We start from the raw sequence: 17,465 nt of genomic DNA on the forward strand, positions 1-17,465 counted from the left end.
CCAACCTTAAACCCATAAAAGTACTATAAATGAGAAGAAGAATGATAAAATTTTATTACATTTATCTTTAAATTTATGTTAAAATCATATTAAAAAAAATTACATGAATTCATAACTTTATACTATATTGTGATTTCCAAACCAATTAGTTTGAAAATTTTCCTTCCTCTTGGAAGATGTTGAAATAATGAATAGTTACCGTTAGCCGTACCAAGCACAATTCAAATCAAAATTAGTACATTTCCCAAAGCCTTTTCAAATTCAAACATCCTATTCCTATGTTCCAATCAGCCGCACGTTAAGTGAGTGCCATGATCAAAGGGACCCCACATGTCGTTGCTAGTTGCTACTACACCAAACTTACTTCTTAAATCATCCAAGTTCAAGTTCAAATAGCACCACCAAGTAGTAATGTCAAATCCTGTTCAAAACAACAACCATTCCATCAAGATGAATGGTTCCCAAAAATCCTCAACTTCATGCCAGCCATACAATACTCTCTATTACAATCCCCTCAACGAGTTGAGGCACAGCCGTAGCTGTAGCAGCTACTATGGCCGCATAGCCTCCAAAGGTGACGACGACAAGGAAAATGCCAATGGGTTCTCTTCCAATGACAACAAGGAAAATGTTCTAACCAAAGAAATCCATGACAAGAAGGAAAATGCAAATGGGTCATCTCCCCTGCACAAGCCCTTCTCAAAGTCCAAGTCTTTGTCCGCAGACAGGATTTTGAAGCCCTCTTCTCTCCACTTCTGCATGCAAATGAACGAGCCAGATAGGGGTTTTGGGTCCAAGTTATGGGATCCTCTTGAATCCCACAATTCCAGCTCTTTGAATGTTTGGGATTACTCTGACTCGGAGGCTGCTCCAGCTTCCTCCTGGTCCACATTGCCCAATAAGTCAGTAACTTTTTTTTTTTCTACAATTTTCATTTCCAGTTTAAATTTGATCTTATTAATCTCAATGTATGTTCAGGTCTTTGATCTGTAGACCCTTGCCTATAGATATTGGAAGGTGTACCTGTGTTATTGTGAAGGAAGCCACACCACAAGGACTATCTGGGGGTGCTTTGTTTTCTCTTTATACCTATGTGAGATTTCTGTTATTTGTCATGTTAAGAATACTTTATGGACTCTCAAATCATATATCTTCGCCATTAGAAGTGGACTACTGATAACCATCATCAAGTTATAAACTTATCAGCTGTTAATTACGGGCAAAAAAGTGTTCAGTTTGACTACTTTTATGTATTGGATAGGCCATTGTTATGGTAGCATGCATGTCTTGGCATCCTTCCATCCTGTAACAAGAAGCTAAAATTTAATTTCTGAATCACAATAATCCGCTACTAGGACCAAACTGTAGATTGTAGCATGTGCTCTGCTTCACTTTAGAGGATCAACTTTGCACTTTAGAGTATCCTGATTCAGCAGGAAATAGGTCTCCACATCTACCATTGTGGATGGGGTGTATTCACATAATAGTTATACTATTATGATCATTACATGTGCTGGTCACATTCTTTAATTGCTGCTTGTGACTTTATTTCTGTTAAAGAAATATTAAATCATTAATATAGCTTCACCTAGCAAAAATTTTAAGTTGAATTGGTTTTTACTTTATATCAAAGTCTTGATGTCACGGGTTTGATCTTCACCATGTTCGATCTTCACCATCCCCCATTTAATTAATAATTAATTAAGTCGTGTGGAGTTTCTTAACACATAGGTGGGCCTATGCATTATCCATCTTTCAAACTCAACGAGCTCTCGTATGAAGGGGTATATTAGAGATATATAAAATCATTAATATAGCCTCACTTATTATCTCCCACCTTCCTATATATATAAATGGTTCTTTACAATTTCCATATGCAATATGTCATTATTTTATTTAGCATCTTGTGCATATTTTACAAACCCTGACTTTGAGGGTTTCTTATATTATAGGAAGGTCAGGGACGGCAGAATAGGAAACTAGCTGTGGCCCACCACAGGCGGCGGAATGGGAGGTCTCAGTTCACCGTAGCTCAGAATGTGAAAGGACTACTTTCCAATTCAGATGATAGTTTTCTTGGGACCGTAACAGCTAACCTTATGGGCTCAAAATACCACATTTGGGATCAGGTTCCGTTTTTTGTTATCTATCCGTGAACAATGCACTAATGTGTGTGATTAATGAACAAATTTTGTAATATTAATTTCACCGCTGATATGTTTGATTATCAGGGATATCGTCGTAAATCCCATAGTAAACAACCAAAACCACCTCTTGCTGTTGTGACGTAAGCCAATATCTTCATCTTTCTCATTCCCTACAAGGTGTCAGTGTCCTCTGCTAATTACAGAATCTGGTTGTCGTTGCAGGTATATACCTACAATAGCAACATGCACAGGAAGTCACAGAAGCATGAGGGCTTATATACCCAAGCATCAATCTATGTCACTGAAGAACACGACCCAGGTTAACTAAAAATGTTTTCTATAATGGGTTATGTTGAGAAATACAGTCCCACATTAGTTGTATGAGTAACTAATGTGAGGTTTATAAGGCTTTGGGCACTCCCACCCTTTGAGCTAGCTTTTGAGGCAGTGACCTCAAGGTTCTTAACATGGTATAGAGCATTCGAAATCTCACTGCCTCCCACTTTCTTTGTAGTGGAATTTCCACATGTAGGTGGGCTTGTATGTTGTCCACCCTTCAAGCTTAGTGGGCTCTCGTGTGAGGGGGCGTGTTGAGAAATATAGTCCCACATTGGTTGTATGGGCAACTAATGTGAGGTTTATAAGGCTTTGTGCACTCCCACCCTTCCCTTTGAGCTAGCTTTTGGGGTGGTGACCTCAAGATTCTTAACAGGTTACGTCCATACTATCATCACAGACACAGATGTCTTGGATTTATTTTCAAGAATATGATCACATCAACTATGTCTGCATAATCACATTATTTACAATTAAATTAGGAGTTCCATTTTCTAATTCAATAATATTTCTTCAGTTACAGGTACAACATATTAAAGGACTACCAATGGATTGGGAGCAAAAATTGGACAAAACCCATCAACTATTCTCAAGGGTTCCACTGTACAACAAGGTAAGGAGCCTAGAATGCAATGTTTATTTGTCTTCAGCAGTCAGGCAATCTGGACTTGATTAATTTCTATTGGCTTTCTTCAGAATTCAAAGCAATTTGAGCTTGACTTTAGAGATAAAGGAAGGGCAGGACTTAGAATCCAAAGATCGGTAAAAAATTTCCAGCTGACTTTGGAGGTATGATGAAAGTAAATATTATGTTATTTCTGTTGGTGGTGAATATCAGAAGTGTAAGCTGTTGAAGCAGAGAGACATATGAATGTTTTTATATTATATATCTAGCATGCCATTTCATGTAAAATTAAGGCATGAACAATGCACTTGCCCATTTACTTTGATCTCAATTCAATTTTTTATTAGAATGATAGGGCGACAAGAACTGAATTACATGATTATAGAGGCTTTAATATCATATTATGAACCAACAATTCCACATGAATGATTTTAAATTGCATACACAAATTTCACACTTGTTGAGATATATAGTCTCTCATTGGTTGTATGTGCAACTAATGTGGAGTTTATAAGACCTTGGGCACTCTCACCCTTTGAGCTAGCTTTTGGGGTGGTATATCCCTAGTTTCTTTACATGGTATCAGAGTCTCGCCGCCTCCCACTTTCTCTCGTGGTGTTTCTTAGCACAGGTAGGCTGAGCCTGTTGCATTGTCCACTCTTCAAGCCCAATGGGCTCTCGTGTGAGGGGGCGTGTTGAGATACTCCCACTCTTTGAGCTAGCTTTTGGGATGGTGTATCCCTAGTTTCTTTAGGACACTTTTTTTAAACCTTGGTTTGAACTGCATATGCATGTCATTCAGTTTTAGTCCAGCATATTTCGGTGTTTAACTTGGTACAAACAGTAAACATGTTTGTTCAGTTTAAGTAAAGATTACGGGATTGCCATATGAGTTGTTCTCAAACCATTAGTTATGTTGTGCTGTGATTAGGAGAATGGGAGGCAGACGATCCTGCAGTTAGGGAGGGTGGGAAAATCAAATTTCGTTATGGACTACAGGTATCCACTAAAACAATAGCTTTATTGAGCAAATAATCTTTTGTTATATGTACCAATATGAATTTTAGAAATATTGGAAGTGGGTTTGACAACAAGTACATTTTCCTGCAGATATCCTCTGACAGGTTACCAGGCGTTTTGCATATGTTTGGCTTCCATTGATTCCAAGCTTTGTTGCACAGTGTAATGGGAAATTTCTGTTACCACACTCTCGGTTCAACCTCCGAACTGAAAGATGGGGCTTCTCTGGTTTCACCCAGCCCGCAATCCAGAAATGACCATTGGAAATTTCTGTTTCCACATTCTGTTTTTGAAGCATAATTTATCTAATCTACTGTGTTCTTCAATGCAATGTCCCCCACCCTCTTTAGGTAACGTGGCCACTTTCCTTTTTGGGAGTCATATGTGGTACCTTTGGTTCTCATTAAACTAAACGTTCGGTGAAAATGAAATGAAGTTACCCAAAGAAAATGAAGACCTTCTTGAGTGCATTGATCTGGACACTATTACCTGCTAGATTTAACATTTAACACTGAGTCAACGAAATTAGTTGGTTAGGTAGCACCTCACTTTCAACCCCTATCCTTTAACTCCATGCAAAATTGTGCCTTCGGTGGGTGGATGAGGGTGAGCGAAGGGGCGCATTTGTAATGGGAAATTGTTATTGCGCTTAATTTTTTATTTTAGGTATGTTAGAGAAAAATATGTAATTTATTCTGAAGAAGATAGATTTATCTCTATATTCGTACTCAATTACACGTTTTTTTATATATAAGAAATGTGTGTAATTTGATCCTTGGATTGATCTGATCAATTCGTAAACTAGTTTGAAATTTAGTTTTCAGTGTGGTTAAATGTTAAAGGGAATAATATTTTTAGGAGGTAATTTTATTTTTTATATACACGTAAAATATATACAATCTATGTGGGTCTATAAAATATATATATATATATATATATATATATATATATATATATATATATATATATTTTTATACATGTGTTTGAGGGCTTTTTGATCATTGTAGTCCTTATTTAATAATTAATTATCAAATTGACCTTGATTATAAACTATTTCGAAAATTTAACTTTTTCAAAAAATATAACACCAATCTACCCTTGTTTGACCGTTGACCATCAAGCCTACTCGGGTATCACCCTTCCTAACTGGGTATTTTTTAAAAATTTATCCTACTCGAGTAGGGAGGAGGATACCTAAGTATATTTCATAAATATGGGAAAATGCTTGAATTATTTACCCGGGTAGGGAGGGGGCTACCCGGGTAAATTTCTGCTAGAAACCCCAATATCAATGGGTTTCGGCCATTGTTGCGAGTTACAGGTTTTTTCCCCCCAAATCTCTCTCCCTTGACATCTCTATTCTGAATCATCACATATATTTCATCTCATCATCTCAAAAAGCTTAATCTTGGTAGGACATTGGCATTACACCTCCACATTCCCATTTTGTGCTCAAAAATCCGAACTACGATCCAAACCCAAAACCTAGACCCATTTTTCGTGTGAAAGATGAGTTCAAGTCCAAACATGGTTCCTATAGTTATTTACTACAATGGGAGGCATTTTGAAGGTCCGAACGGTGTCCGATTTGAAGGAAAAACAAAAATGATGAAAATCAAAGTGGGCACTACATGCAATGAACTGAAGGAGAGAATTCTCCAAAAAATGGGGTTAGAAGGCATCCAATCCATCCACCGCATGATAGCCAGGTTAGAGACTGTAGTGGATATGGATACAATATTCTACATTGGTAACAATATCAATGATGATGAAGATGTGGAGTTCGTAACAAATGCGTTTGTTGGATGAAAAGTATTAAAATTGATTGAGATATAAATTGAAGTTGATGATGTCAGTCTTCATCTTTACCGGTGCATACAACCATTGCACACTGTACTGGTCAAGAAGAGCCTGATGCATAGCAGCCTAGGGCTGAGAGGATGACGACCCATCGTGTCAACGCTTTGTCCTCCTCTCGGTATCCCCCATCGGCATCTTTGAAACGCATCTAGAAGCCATTGCGTCACACTATGAAATTGAAAAATCAGAAGCATAACTGTTAGGGTTAGGGATACAGTTAGTAATTTTAAAAATTAATCGGTCATAATCGAATGTTTAACCATGCAAACTACAAAAACGCAATAACTTTTGGATACCAAGTGACAAACATATAATCAGAACCCAATTGATAAAAAGGAAAAAAAATGAACCTTCAATGGATTTCAATCGGTAGAAGGCAGCAATGTAACGTGCGCGAAGTAATGATCACAATAAAGAAGAATTTCAGCAAGATTTGGTGTGGGAATCACGTTATTGCACAACTCCAGCAGCTCTACCCGGGTACCCCCTTTGTGGGTTTTCCAAATGGGGGCTGCTGGGTTATTTAAAAACCCTACCCGCGAAATTTACCCGGGTAGCCCCCTCCATACCCAAGTAAATAATTCAAGCATTTTTCTCGATTTATGAAATATACCTGGGTATTCCCCTCCCTACCCAGGTAGGGTAAAATTTTCAAAAAATACCCGGGTAGGGAGTGTAACATCCCGTGTATACCCGATTTGTTAACATATCATCGTATTAAGCTGCGCTTAATTAAAATGCGGAATATCTTTTTCTTTTCAATTATGACGTCATTATACTTAGCCAAGTTGATTACTTAATCAATTTCATAAAATATCGCCTGTATGTAAATTGCAACAAGACATCTAACTGAAATACCTCATAAAATATATATAAAGTGAGTATCTATGTCACATATTCACTACACGTAGTCCGGACAATAATCCTGATACATTAATACAACTCCAACATTAAACAAGACATAATCAAGTCTATGTGGCATAGACAATCCCCATGCTCACCAAATCAACAACATAACCAACAGAGTCTCAACAGAGAAATCCATAAACTGAAGCTAAAAGCATAAGACAGTAAATAAGATCCAACATCCAATCATAACAGCATATCAGCATAAGCAGCATAAACATGTAACATCTATCAGCTAAGCTCTGGCCTCCAGCCACTAGAGGTCTCAACCCCCGCATTACTTGAACCTGAAATAAGTATTCCCCAAACGTGGGGTGAGATCTCTAAACCAGAAATCTCAGTAAGATAAGGGGTCCTCAAGGATCTTCTACCCCAAGCTCACTTACATGTGCAATATAAGTTCCAAAAGAAGTAATTCAATATAAGTTCCAAAACTCAATGCAGTGCAACAGATATTCATACCATGTGTGTTTAACTATTCTACTGGCCAGAGAAATGCAGGAATACGTCTATTACCTACAGATAGTACAAGGAACACCGCTTGCACCTCACCCACAGCCTCACCATATTGTATGTACTACATATTCAGGCTTATTGTATAGGTGGAACACCACATGCATATCATAAAGGCACTAGCATATAACAGCTCAATAGCATTTCCAAAACATCAAAAGCATGTAACACAGCATGCATATAACCATACCCCCATGGGACATGGTGGAACCACAACATGGCTAAACCGAGGACACGAAAGCTTACCTTGCAAGCTCACAATTCAATGCCAAGAGTCCACATAGCTCAACGTCCACAAACAGTGCAATCACAATCTGTTTGGACCAATAATTATATCAATAAACACAGCTCATACGCATAAACATAAAGACTACGTTTTCCTTTAACGGTTTACGTCTTTAGGCTTCTCACAAAGTCACGAGCCCTAAAACACTTAGGTTCTGACTTAGATAATTAAAACGGAAGTTCAACTTCATCAATCTAGGGTCCACAAACCCCCAATAGCTTACTGTATGAATAGTGCAATTACTGTTCTTCGAAATCCCAGAATATTCGAATATTCGTCGGGGGGATATCAGGATATCTCTCTTCCAATATCCGGATATCCATATTCTCCGGATATCAATATCCGGATATTCACAACAAAATATCCGGATATTTCGCGACAGAACCCAGATTCTGCATTTCGCGAAAATCCAAATCAAAGGTTCAACTTTTACTGATTACAGAAGCTTAAACATGCATTTCTAAGTGTTTTAAACATTACCCAACGTTAGGTTATCATCTTTAGCTCATTACATGCATCAAGGTTCCATTTTTAACCAATAACTCATGATCAAAGGTTGAGTATGTTTATCAAGCTTCTCAAAACAGAGAATGGCAGGGAAATGGAGCTTCCTACACCACTCCACTGTGCAGCAACCAAAGGGCCACGAAATGCACAACAAGAAGACTATTTTCTTCACAAAGGTGGCACTTTGAAGCTCAAAATACCAACTCCAAGATCCCACAAACCAACTCTCTAAGTCAGCACCTACTCACCCTCAACTAGAGGTTATAACTCAGCAAGAGAGTCACTCACAACCTCACAAGACCAACCCAACCAAGGTAATGATGTTTAGAGATGAAGAGATGGAACAAAGGTGGCAACTTGGCTCAAGAAATGGAGGAGAAGACCAATGGAACAGTGACCAGCAGCTGACCATCCCCAAGACTCACGTAGGATCAATATTATGGCCAAGGGTTTTGGGCCAACTAATGTATATATAGCGGTTTAAGTCATTAACACACAGTATTATCGTTAATTGCTAGGCTTAGCATTTTAATCCCAAACTAAGGATTATTAACCTACTCAATTTTACAAGAATTATCATATTTTTATTATATTTTTCGCAGCACCTTTCCTGTACGCGCTTTTCATAGCCAGTATCAGTTTCTGGCACCAGTTCTCATTATTCTAACTTGAAACTCGTTTTACAAGTCCTATATATTATTCTAGGAATTATCATGCACTTATTATAATTTTCTGGGATACTTTTTCTGTACGCATTTATACCGACTAGCAGAACTGGTATCTGCGTTTTTCGTCTGAAAAATGACTTTCAGCATTATTAACCACTTTCTATAATTAATTAAGCCTCATAATAATTATTAGAGTCAATTATGGAATTATTACCTAATTCTCATATCTAATTAATTAATTTCCTTAATTAATGGTACGGGTTCTTACAGGGAGAGTGATACCCGGGTAGGCTTGATGGTCAACGGTTAAACAGGGGCAGATTGATGTTATGTTTTTTGGATAGGTTAAATTTTCAATATAGTTTATAATCAAGGTCAATTTGATAATTAATTATTAAATAAGGACTACAGTGGTCAAAAAGCCTGTGTTTGAGAGTAAAATTATCTCGAAACACTAATCTCAATCTTAAATGGATCTTCTTTACCTTTTGGAATATGAATTGTACTTGTAGTAAGCTGTAAATTAAGACACATGTCGCACTTAAACATTTGGGATAACACCTCTGACAGTTAAGTCGAGACTTGTCCCTACGGTCCATATTACCAGCTTGAAATTCCATTTTATGTATATAAAAAAGGAAGCAAATATGTAGTGGTCCGGAAGGGAGCCATGCATCCCCATAGAGATAAAGGGGAGGAGAAAGGAGAGAGAGAGGTCCATGGAATTAATTTTCTTAAAAATGGTCATATTTATCTCAATTTATATGAGAGGAAAAATTTTTCTACACATATAAAAGAAGGATAGATACCATCTCTTTTTTTTCTCTTTTTCTCCTCTTATCCGTGTGTCTCACTTATAATTTTGTTTCTACTACATGAGATAATTCTTTTTTTACAACATAAAAAAATTATTTCCCGTAAAAAAAATGATTATAATAATTCCAGTACAGAAATAACTTTATGATTACGCACAAACGCAATACTTAATTTAAAAAAATTATGTCACAATTAGATGGTCTTTTGATTTTATTTTTAATCACCATCTATAGTAACTCTGATTTATAATACATCTAATGGTATAATATTAACTATTTAATCTTATATAATTCAGATTAATTAAGTGAGAGGGTTAATAAAAAGGATTGGATTAAATATTAATCATACACATTGTAGATAAAATAAGTGAAAATACTTAGTTCAATCAATGTAGAGTGGATTTGTGATGGGAGATTTAATCATGCTTAATCAGATTAATTAAGTGAGAGGCTTAATATAAATGTTAGATTAACTATTAATTGATTAATCACATTATAAATAAAATAAGTGGGAAAACTTAGTTCAATCAATGAGTTGTAATTATGAATGAAACTAGTGCCTTAAGTGAGTGTGAAGGAAAATGGGCTTTTTACACAACATGGGCCTATCATCCCTTCTTCGTTGGACAGCTCGCAGGAGCGAGTTGCCCATTGAGCAACGCGGGGACTTGAAAACTCTCACCTATACCACTCTCTCTCCTCACCAACTCATTTCTTCCTCCAATTACCCGATAGAAACACCATTAATGAGCATTTGGTGAGCTCCAAAACCTAACTCCCTTGTTGTTCCAATGAATGAAATATAATGCATGATGTGTGATGTTTGTGGTGTGGTGTAAAAGGGATTCTTACATGGGTAGATTGCACGGATGTGTAATTCCTGTTATATATTGCACGATTACGTAAACCATACATTGTTATCTGGCCTAGGATTATTTGTCTAGAGCATCCTATTTAAGGTATGTTTATCACAAGGGATTGCTAGGACACTTTCGTTTGTATTCTGAAGACAGTAGGAACTAGCAGGAATATTAGACAGCTATTTGTACACTTGACATGCATACATTCATGATTATGTTATTTATTGCTTGTTGCCTGAAGTAAGCTTTGGGGTGAAGAGATTCTCCAATGACTCCTAGTTTACCGAGATATCCATTTCACCCCATGTTTCGGGGGCCCTTTTTCAGGTATTGACGGTGCTGGAGCACCTATTGACAAGAGGCCACAGTAGATTGCATGGAGTATATATATATATATATATATATATATGTATATATATATATACATATATATATATACATATATATATATATATATATGGGTTTAGTGGATGTACAGTGACTGCACCTGAGGATTGGTGCGGTCAACTATGTACTCCCAGAAGTACACCTGAGAAGAACAATGTACTCTGGTGTACTTCCGAGAGTACATAGTTATAATATTTATTATAACTTTGTGATTCTTGGAGTACACAGTGAACAACACCAATCTTTAGGTGCAGTCACTTTACAAACAATCTTTAGGTGTAGTGTACTCTGGTGTACTTCTTGGAGTACATAGTTATAATAGTTATAATGTGTGTGTGTGTGTATTTTTTTTTGGAGCATCCTATCGTACATGTATATGAATTACATTTTGTAGCTCATTCATATATTATGATGTATTTTGGTGGACTTAGCCTATGATCATTTTCCTTTGGTATCTTATGTTGTTGGAAGGAGTCTAGGATTGTGATCATAGCTATTTTGTTTAGCTAAGTTCCATTTTGTATATTTGAGTTATCTGATGTATTTGAGACATTTGAACATTTTGTAATCTTGGACTTTATGCATTTATGAGGAAAGGGCATGGATGCCTATTTTGCATGTTTTAAAGTCTAATGCCTATGTACTTTACTTTTGCATATTGATAATTGATAATGAATTATGCAATGTTGTCAATGGAAATGTAAATTAAGTTAAAGTCACATCACATGGAATTCAAGTAAAGATAAGAAGCATCAAGTTGTTGAGGATTGTTGGGATGTAAGTGCACCTTAGTTTGTTGGGCTAGATGTTGTCATTTCATGCTTCAATTAGGTACCAAAGACTGGTGAAAAGTCCCCTTGGTTTGTTAAAGAAACAAATGGACCTTGTGAGATGTTTGGGTTGCTTGTTGGAGACCTCGCTTGAGTGAGAGGTCCAACGAGCTAATTATTTGGTTGATAGTGGCCAACCTTGATGCAAGGGAACCCTCGCTGGCATGCTCGCTTGAGCGAGCTGACCAATGAGGGGTTTCAGCAAAGCAGAGCAATTCTCGCTCTTGACCTCGCTTGAGCAAGTGAGAGGTAAGGGAGCTGAAGGTTAGCTACTGCCTCTACACAGTAACTAAGTGCCCAATTGCTCGATGCACTTCTCACTAGAGCGAGTTGGGCAGCGAGGAAATTTATTGAGTAAGTCAGCGAGCACACGCGAAACACTCGCTAAGCTGCTCGCTAGAGCGAGCAGGACAGCGAGTAGCCCATTTTCTAAAAAAATTAGAATTTAGAGTGTGAGACCTTTAGGAACCTCATAGTAGTATCCCTTAGGACTAATATGATATGTTTAAGCATGTTTTTGTTATTCCGCAACATTACTGGGTTGCAATTACAACTTTGGTTATTTTAAATATAATATTGTTTTAAAAGGAAATGAACAATTTTTAAAAGAAAAGTTTATTTGTGTTTTTATTAATTGTACTAATGTGATTGTAACTGCAGTTAATATCATACGCATTATTAATGAATTAGATATACAACGGGGCGTTACACCATCCATTTATTAAGACTTTACTAGTTATGTATAAAATAAGGGTAATATAACTGTTATGTTGCATAATAGGATAATCCATTCCTGCAGAGCCATCGATTTGCGAGCCTATTCTTTTTAATTATTTTTTTTTACAAAATGGTGGGACCCGCAAAAATATGTTTATGCAGGAAAATCCAATTGCATTCTGTTACTTGAGAAAACTAAATCCCATAAAATAAATATTTGTAACTCAATCTTAAGTACTAACGACTCTTTGATTATTACTAGGTCACCGTTTGACTTGCTTTTCTTATGTTTTTCTTTACAATATTAATTATCCGTAGATATAGATTAATTTGATTAAACCAACGTGTTGTGGTTCAAATGATAGCTACTAATTAAGCTTGAGTTAAATGCTTGATGGGAATTGATCATCTTATGTCAAATTATCTCATGGGACATAATTTCAGTTATCTTTAAACAAATTAAAGAGAAAAAGTGTTAGGACAGAGAATAAGGAAATAGTAACTGTTGATTTGTATAAGGACCATAATAATTTAACATGACCTATTCATATTAAATGCGAAAGGGGAATATTCATTCCCATGTTCTAAATGAGATTTATCTCACACTAAGTCCTAATTAAACAGACTAAACAACCAAATGCTCAATTAAAGAATAATGGGGTCAAGAGTACAAAAAAAGAAAAAAGGAATATACGTTATTAAGCTATATTAAACATGGAGATATAATTTCTTGTGTTGTATGAGATAAATTGTTTCATTCAACACACAAAAAGTGAACGAGATCCATTAAAGGAGAAAAAAAAATCAAGTGAGTTTCATTCATTTTTATGTGTGTTATATAAGACAAATTGTCTCATTCAACATCAAAACATATATTCTCATTAAACAGTTTTATAAGAGTTATATTGTAAGAAAAGTAATTGTGTAATGTTATAGAGATTCGTTTTGCGTGCTGTAATTTTTTTTTTTTGCTTCAAAAAGTGTAGGCCCACAAAATATTGTGTGTAGAAAACTTTCTTGTGTCATGTTAAATGATAAATGCAAACTTCATTAAACATACACAGATCGCGATAATATATAGAACATTGAAGTTACCCCTCACCGCTGTATCATGCGAACGGTATTTTGTAGTGTGTAGTATGACGAGTTTCTCTTCTACATCGAATATTAAGTATACCGAAAGTAGTATGTAGTATGACGAGTTTCTTCTACCTAGGCTTAATTTGTATTGTGGATTTGGTTCTCCTCTCCCCTATATGCACGTTAGTTTAGTTTTAGCATCAAAAGAAAAATGGATAGTAGACAATGACATGAATCCGCGGAGAAGATTAATATGGAGATAAACATATTTAAATTAAATTGTTGAAATCAGGCCCTTACATACCATCTCGTTTTATATCAGTTATGATATAAGAATTGATGCAAGAATAAACCAATAAAAAATATCAAATCTTTTGTCTTTTGTTTTTATCCCGTAAGTTTATATAGAATGAAGAGGAAAGCAACTTTTTGCCCCCCTTTTCTTACTTTCCTCGTCTCATAAATTTCGGTTGGTCATAGTTTAGAGAAACCAACGAACGCATTTGAGGGACAATGTAAGCCAACTTGAAATCCTTATTCTAAGCATTAAGCTCACAATGAAAAATTGGAGCAGCAATTGAGGTCAACTCGCCAAATATAATGTCATCATTGTCAGCGTAGCTTCCAGAATCTTGACTTTCAAAAAATGTTTGAATATCTTCTGGGAATGTACGACGAGGAGGGTTTGACTCTGAAGGCGGTGGAGGGTAATCTGAAGCTGAAGTCCTTTCTAGCATTTCTTTGAATTTTGATGACTGCAAAAGAAGCCCCAATGCAGAAGAAGATGTTCCTGTCCCATTACTAGATTGTTTTGTAGCTTCATTTGTGGTCTCACCAGTGGTAGTGCTGAGTTCGTGGGAAACAAACCCTAGTTCAAGTTCAGGATTTGTGTTTGGACATTGTTGAGTGTCGCTATGGTTTTCATTGTTTTCTTGGTCTCGGGTCTTAGGACGTAGCCATTTGATATAACGACTAAGGTCAAAGTTTGTAACCGCATTAAGTCCACGGTATTCTATGGCTGCCATATCATATGCCACTGCTGCTTCTTCTTGTGTAGCTGCACATAAATGATGAGGCAATTTAATGTGTATGAAATTTTTGGTGGAGGATATTTTGTTTTTGTTTTTTCTTGGATAAAAATTGGACTCTTGAAGAATGAGACCATATTTTAAATAAAATTTAATAAGCAGTTGAGGTTTGGTGATCTACATCCCACCGAACTAGATTTGATTGCATATATATTTTCAACAATTTTAATTGTCTTGTTGATTTGACTATGCGGGACCATATTCAAAAAGAAGGTTGGTAACTTGGGATTGATAGATAGTAATTAATATATTTCTTCTTTCAACGAAACATATGTCTTTTTCTATTATAAGTAAAACTTATAGAGTGCCATTTCACCCACTTATATACTTCAAATTAATAGGCATCGCCAGTGGATACTTTTGATCCGATTTATATACGAAGCATATATTAAAATGCAATATATTTCTTTAAGTTGAATATAGTTTAATTATGTTGAAGATTTTTGGGCACTTTTAATTACTTGCATTACTCTGTATTTTTTATTGGAATATAAATAAGAATTACTAATACATTATTAGGAGGACAATTAATTTAGCTACTATTCATTATGGCATAATTAGATCAACATCAATGAAATTACCATAAGTTCCAAGGTATAGATATTTGTTGCCGAAGACTCTGCCAATTCGAGCTTCCCATCTTCCATTGTGGTGGTGTCTATACATTTAAAACAAGAAAATATCAGTATTTGAGAGTCAACGTCTTAAAGTTATTTACTGCCAAAGAGAGAAAAATTCGGAAATAGGATTTGAATATGGGAAGTGCTAAAATCGCCCATTTGTGATCATCCATTGAATACACTCTATATATGAGTAACCTCCATTAATGTTCATTATTATTAACAACCGAACTTGTGGACATGAAGGAGGCCAGATAGATGAAAGAACCTACTAATTGACTAAAGACATATATCCTAAAAATAATGCTTTGCAGACTATTGGGTTCTTAATCACACACATGTAATATGTAACCTACTTTTACTTTTATTTTTTATTGAGCATAACATGACCCACAAAGACTTAATTTGTCTGCATATCCTATTATTTAAATTAAATAATAATAATAATAATTGATTTTAAAGGAAAAACTACTCAAAATATTTTTATAAAAACAATGTGATGTTATATAAAAGTAAATATAAATTATAAATTATTAAATAATCTCAATTTATGCACTATCTCCTTTTTCAAACTCTGTTATTATCTCTATTAATTATTTTTTATGAACTCTTAACCACCTCTTTTCACATCCTTTAATTTATATGCGTTTCACTTTCTAGTTCTTACATATATAGTTCATTAACTTTTTTGGTCATGATCTACCGTACAGAAGAAAGTCCAATCTTGCAAAACATATCAATTGGCAATAGATAGATATTAATATGGGATTTTAGTGAAACTATATACCTTGCCACGCCTCTATATTTTGAGACTCCTCGAGAGAACCCGCTACTTTTTCTGTAATAAAGATTGATTCGTGAGACTCAAAAACCATAAGAAATGGCTTGTATGGCTCAAAAATATATAGAATAAATACCTTTTTTTGGTTCTTAACAAAAAATACGGTCCCCATTTTAGTCTCTTACAAAAATAAATTAGTCAGTTAGTCCCTAACAAATTCAAAGTGGATCTATTTAGTTAAAATTGTGGTCCCTCACAAATTCAAAAAAGACCCATATTAGTCCCTCAAAAGGACTAAAATGGGTCCACTTTGAATTTGTTAGGGACTAACTGACTAATTTATTTTTGTAAGGGACTAAAGTGGGGACCGTGTTTTTTGTTAAGGACCAAAAATGGTGTTTACTCAAATATATATAAAGCAAAAAAAAAAACATTGGCTTTCCAAATAATCTAAAAAATACATATGATATATGTAAACATTTAGTAACAAAAAACCTTCTTAAGGATCCAATATATTCTTCTTTTGATTGATCCTTCATCTCCTTGAGCTCATCTTGATAATTCGATAACTAGGATCAACAACATATATATGTGATGAAGTGATCAAAGTTGGTCTGAAATCATGATCATAAATTGAATGAAATTAAGGAGGAGAAGATTTACAGGGAAATTGAGGATGGTGTCTTGGCCCCAGTACTTCAATGCTGCCAAGTCATAGGCACGTGCTGCGGCATCTTCATCATCATATGCCCCTAACAAACCCATATTTCCAGTCATTAAATTCTCCAAATCTGATCCCGCAACGTACTCTCATAACTCCCCATTCCAAATAAGAAAAAATAATTGTCAAATGAAAAATATATATACATTTTAGACTAATAAATCATACCTAAATATACTGCAGCCAGTTGTTTTCCATCGCCATCATAAATATTCATCCACCAAGACAACATATATAGTGAAGGATTAAAATAAATCACACAACAAAGTTGGAAATATGAGAATAATATCAATTAATTAATTAAGATCTAAGAACCTTGTCTTCCTTTCTTGCTCTGCGATTCATTCCAGCAATTCTTATCCCACAAATGAGCCTCATATCGACCTGTCCATCGATGCCTATATATAACCATATATATATATATATTTAAGTACTCATGCATAATATTTATGTCTCTGAATATATTTATGTATAAGATGGGACAGAAAAAATGGGAGAATTCAAGAAACAAGAAGGAAAAAATAGCTAGCATTGAATCAACCAAACCTGGTAACACCACGATAGATTGAGCTTCGTTGTGAAGGGGTGTCTCTTGGGATGCTTTTGCGTGCACGCTTCACCTTCGACGTGGTTGTGCTACTTTTGTTGGTGTTAGCACAAGTATTGTTCTTGAGGCTTTTCTGCGACATCTTAGCCAT

The 17,465-nt window shown here is 35.5% G+C and overlaps 2 protein-coding genes across 2 annotated transcripts; one reads left to right on the forward strand and one right to left on the reverse strand.

Annotated features, from left to right (window-relative positions):
* The first annotated feature begins 450 nt into the window (after positions 1-450).
* LOC133315527 (tubby-like protein 8) lies at positions 451-4,294 on the forward strand. The gene is made up of 9 exons (XM_061517160.1): positions 451-902; positions 979-1,093; positions 1,953-2,129; positions 2,232-2,287; positions 2,370-2,466; positions 3,007-3,096; positions 3,180-3,272; positions 4,040-4,107; positions 4,219-4,294. Exons 1-9 carry the CDS (start codon positions 451-453, stop codon positions 4,292-4,294), a joined length of 1,224 nt encoding a protein of 407 aa, XP_061373144.1.
* Positions 4,295-14,096: 9,802 nt separating this feature from the next.
* LOC133315501 (AP2-like ethylene-responsive transcription factor At1g16060) lies at positions 14,097-17,465 on the reverse strand. Its single transcript, XM_061517138.1, has 8 exons — positions 17,314-17,465; positions 17,083-17,165; positions 16,936-16,944; positions 16,710-16,798; positions 16,542-16,615; positions 16,053-16,103; positions 15,227-15,303; positions 14,097-14,614 (listed from the first exon to the last, which is right to left on the reverse strand). The coding sequence occupies exons 1-8, from the start codon at positions 17,463-17,465 to the stop codon at positions 14,097-14,099; spliced, it is 1,053 nt and encodes a 350-aa protein (XP_061373122.1).

Source organism: Gastrolobium bilobum, unplaced genomic scaffold, assembly GCF_033153095.1.
Source record: "Gastrolobium bilobum isolate Gb01-03AN ecotype WA unplaced genomic scaffold, APGP_CSIRO_Gbil_v1 utg2933, whole genome shotgun sequence".
NCBI classification, from domain to species: domain Eukaryota; kingdom Viridiplantae; phylum Streptophyta; class Magnoliopsida; order Fabales; family Fabaceae; genus Gastrolobium; species Gastrolobium bilobum.

Coding starts and splice junctions, on each gene's coding strand:
- LOC133315527 (XM_061517160.1), top strand. CDS start 451: ATGAATGGTTCCCAAAAATCCTCAACTTCATGCCAGCCATACAATACT. Junction 1,094..1,952: donor TGTTTTCTCTTTATACCTAT/GTGAGATTTCTG, acceptor CTTATATTATAG/GAAGGTCAGGGACGGCAGAA. Junction 2,467..3,006: donor CACTGAAGAACACGACCCAG/GTTAACTAAAAA, acceptor CTTCAGTTACAG/GTACAACATATTAAAGGACT.
- LOC133315501 (XM_061517138.1), bottom strand. CDS start 17,465: ATGGCTAAGATGTCGCAGAAAAGCCTCAAGAACAATACTTGTGCTAAC. Junction 16,616..16,709: donor ACACCATCCTCAATTTCCCT/GTAAATCTTCTC, acceptor TGTTGATCCTAG/TTATCGAATTATCAAGATGA. Junction 15,304..16,052: donor AAATATAGAGGCGTGGCAAG/GTATATAGTTTC, acceptor TTAAATGTATAG/ACACCACCACAATGGAAGAT.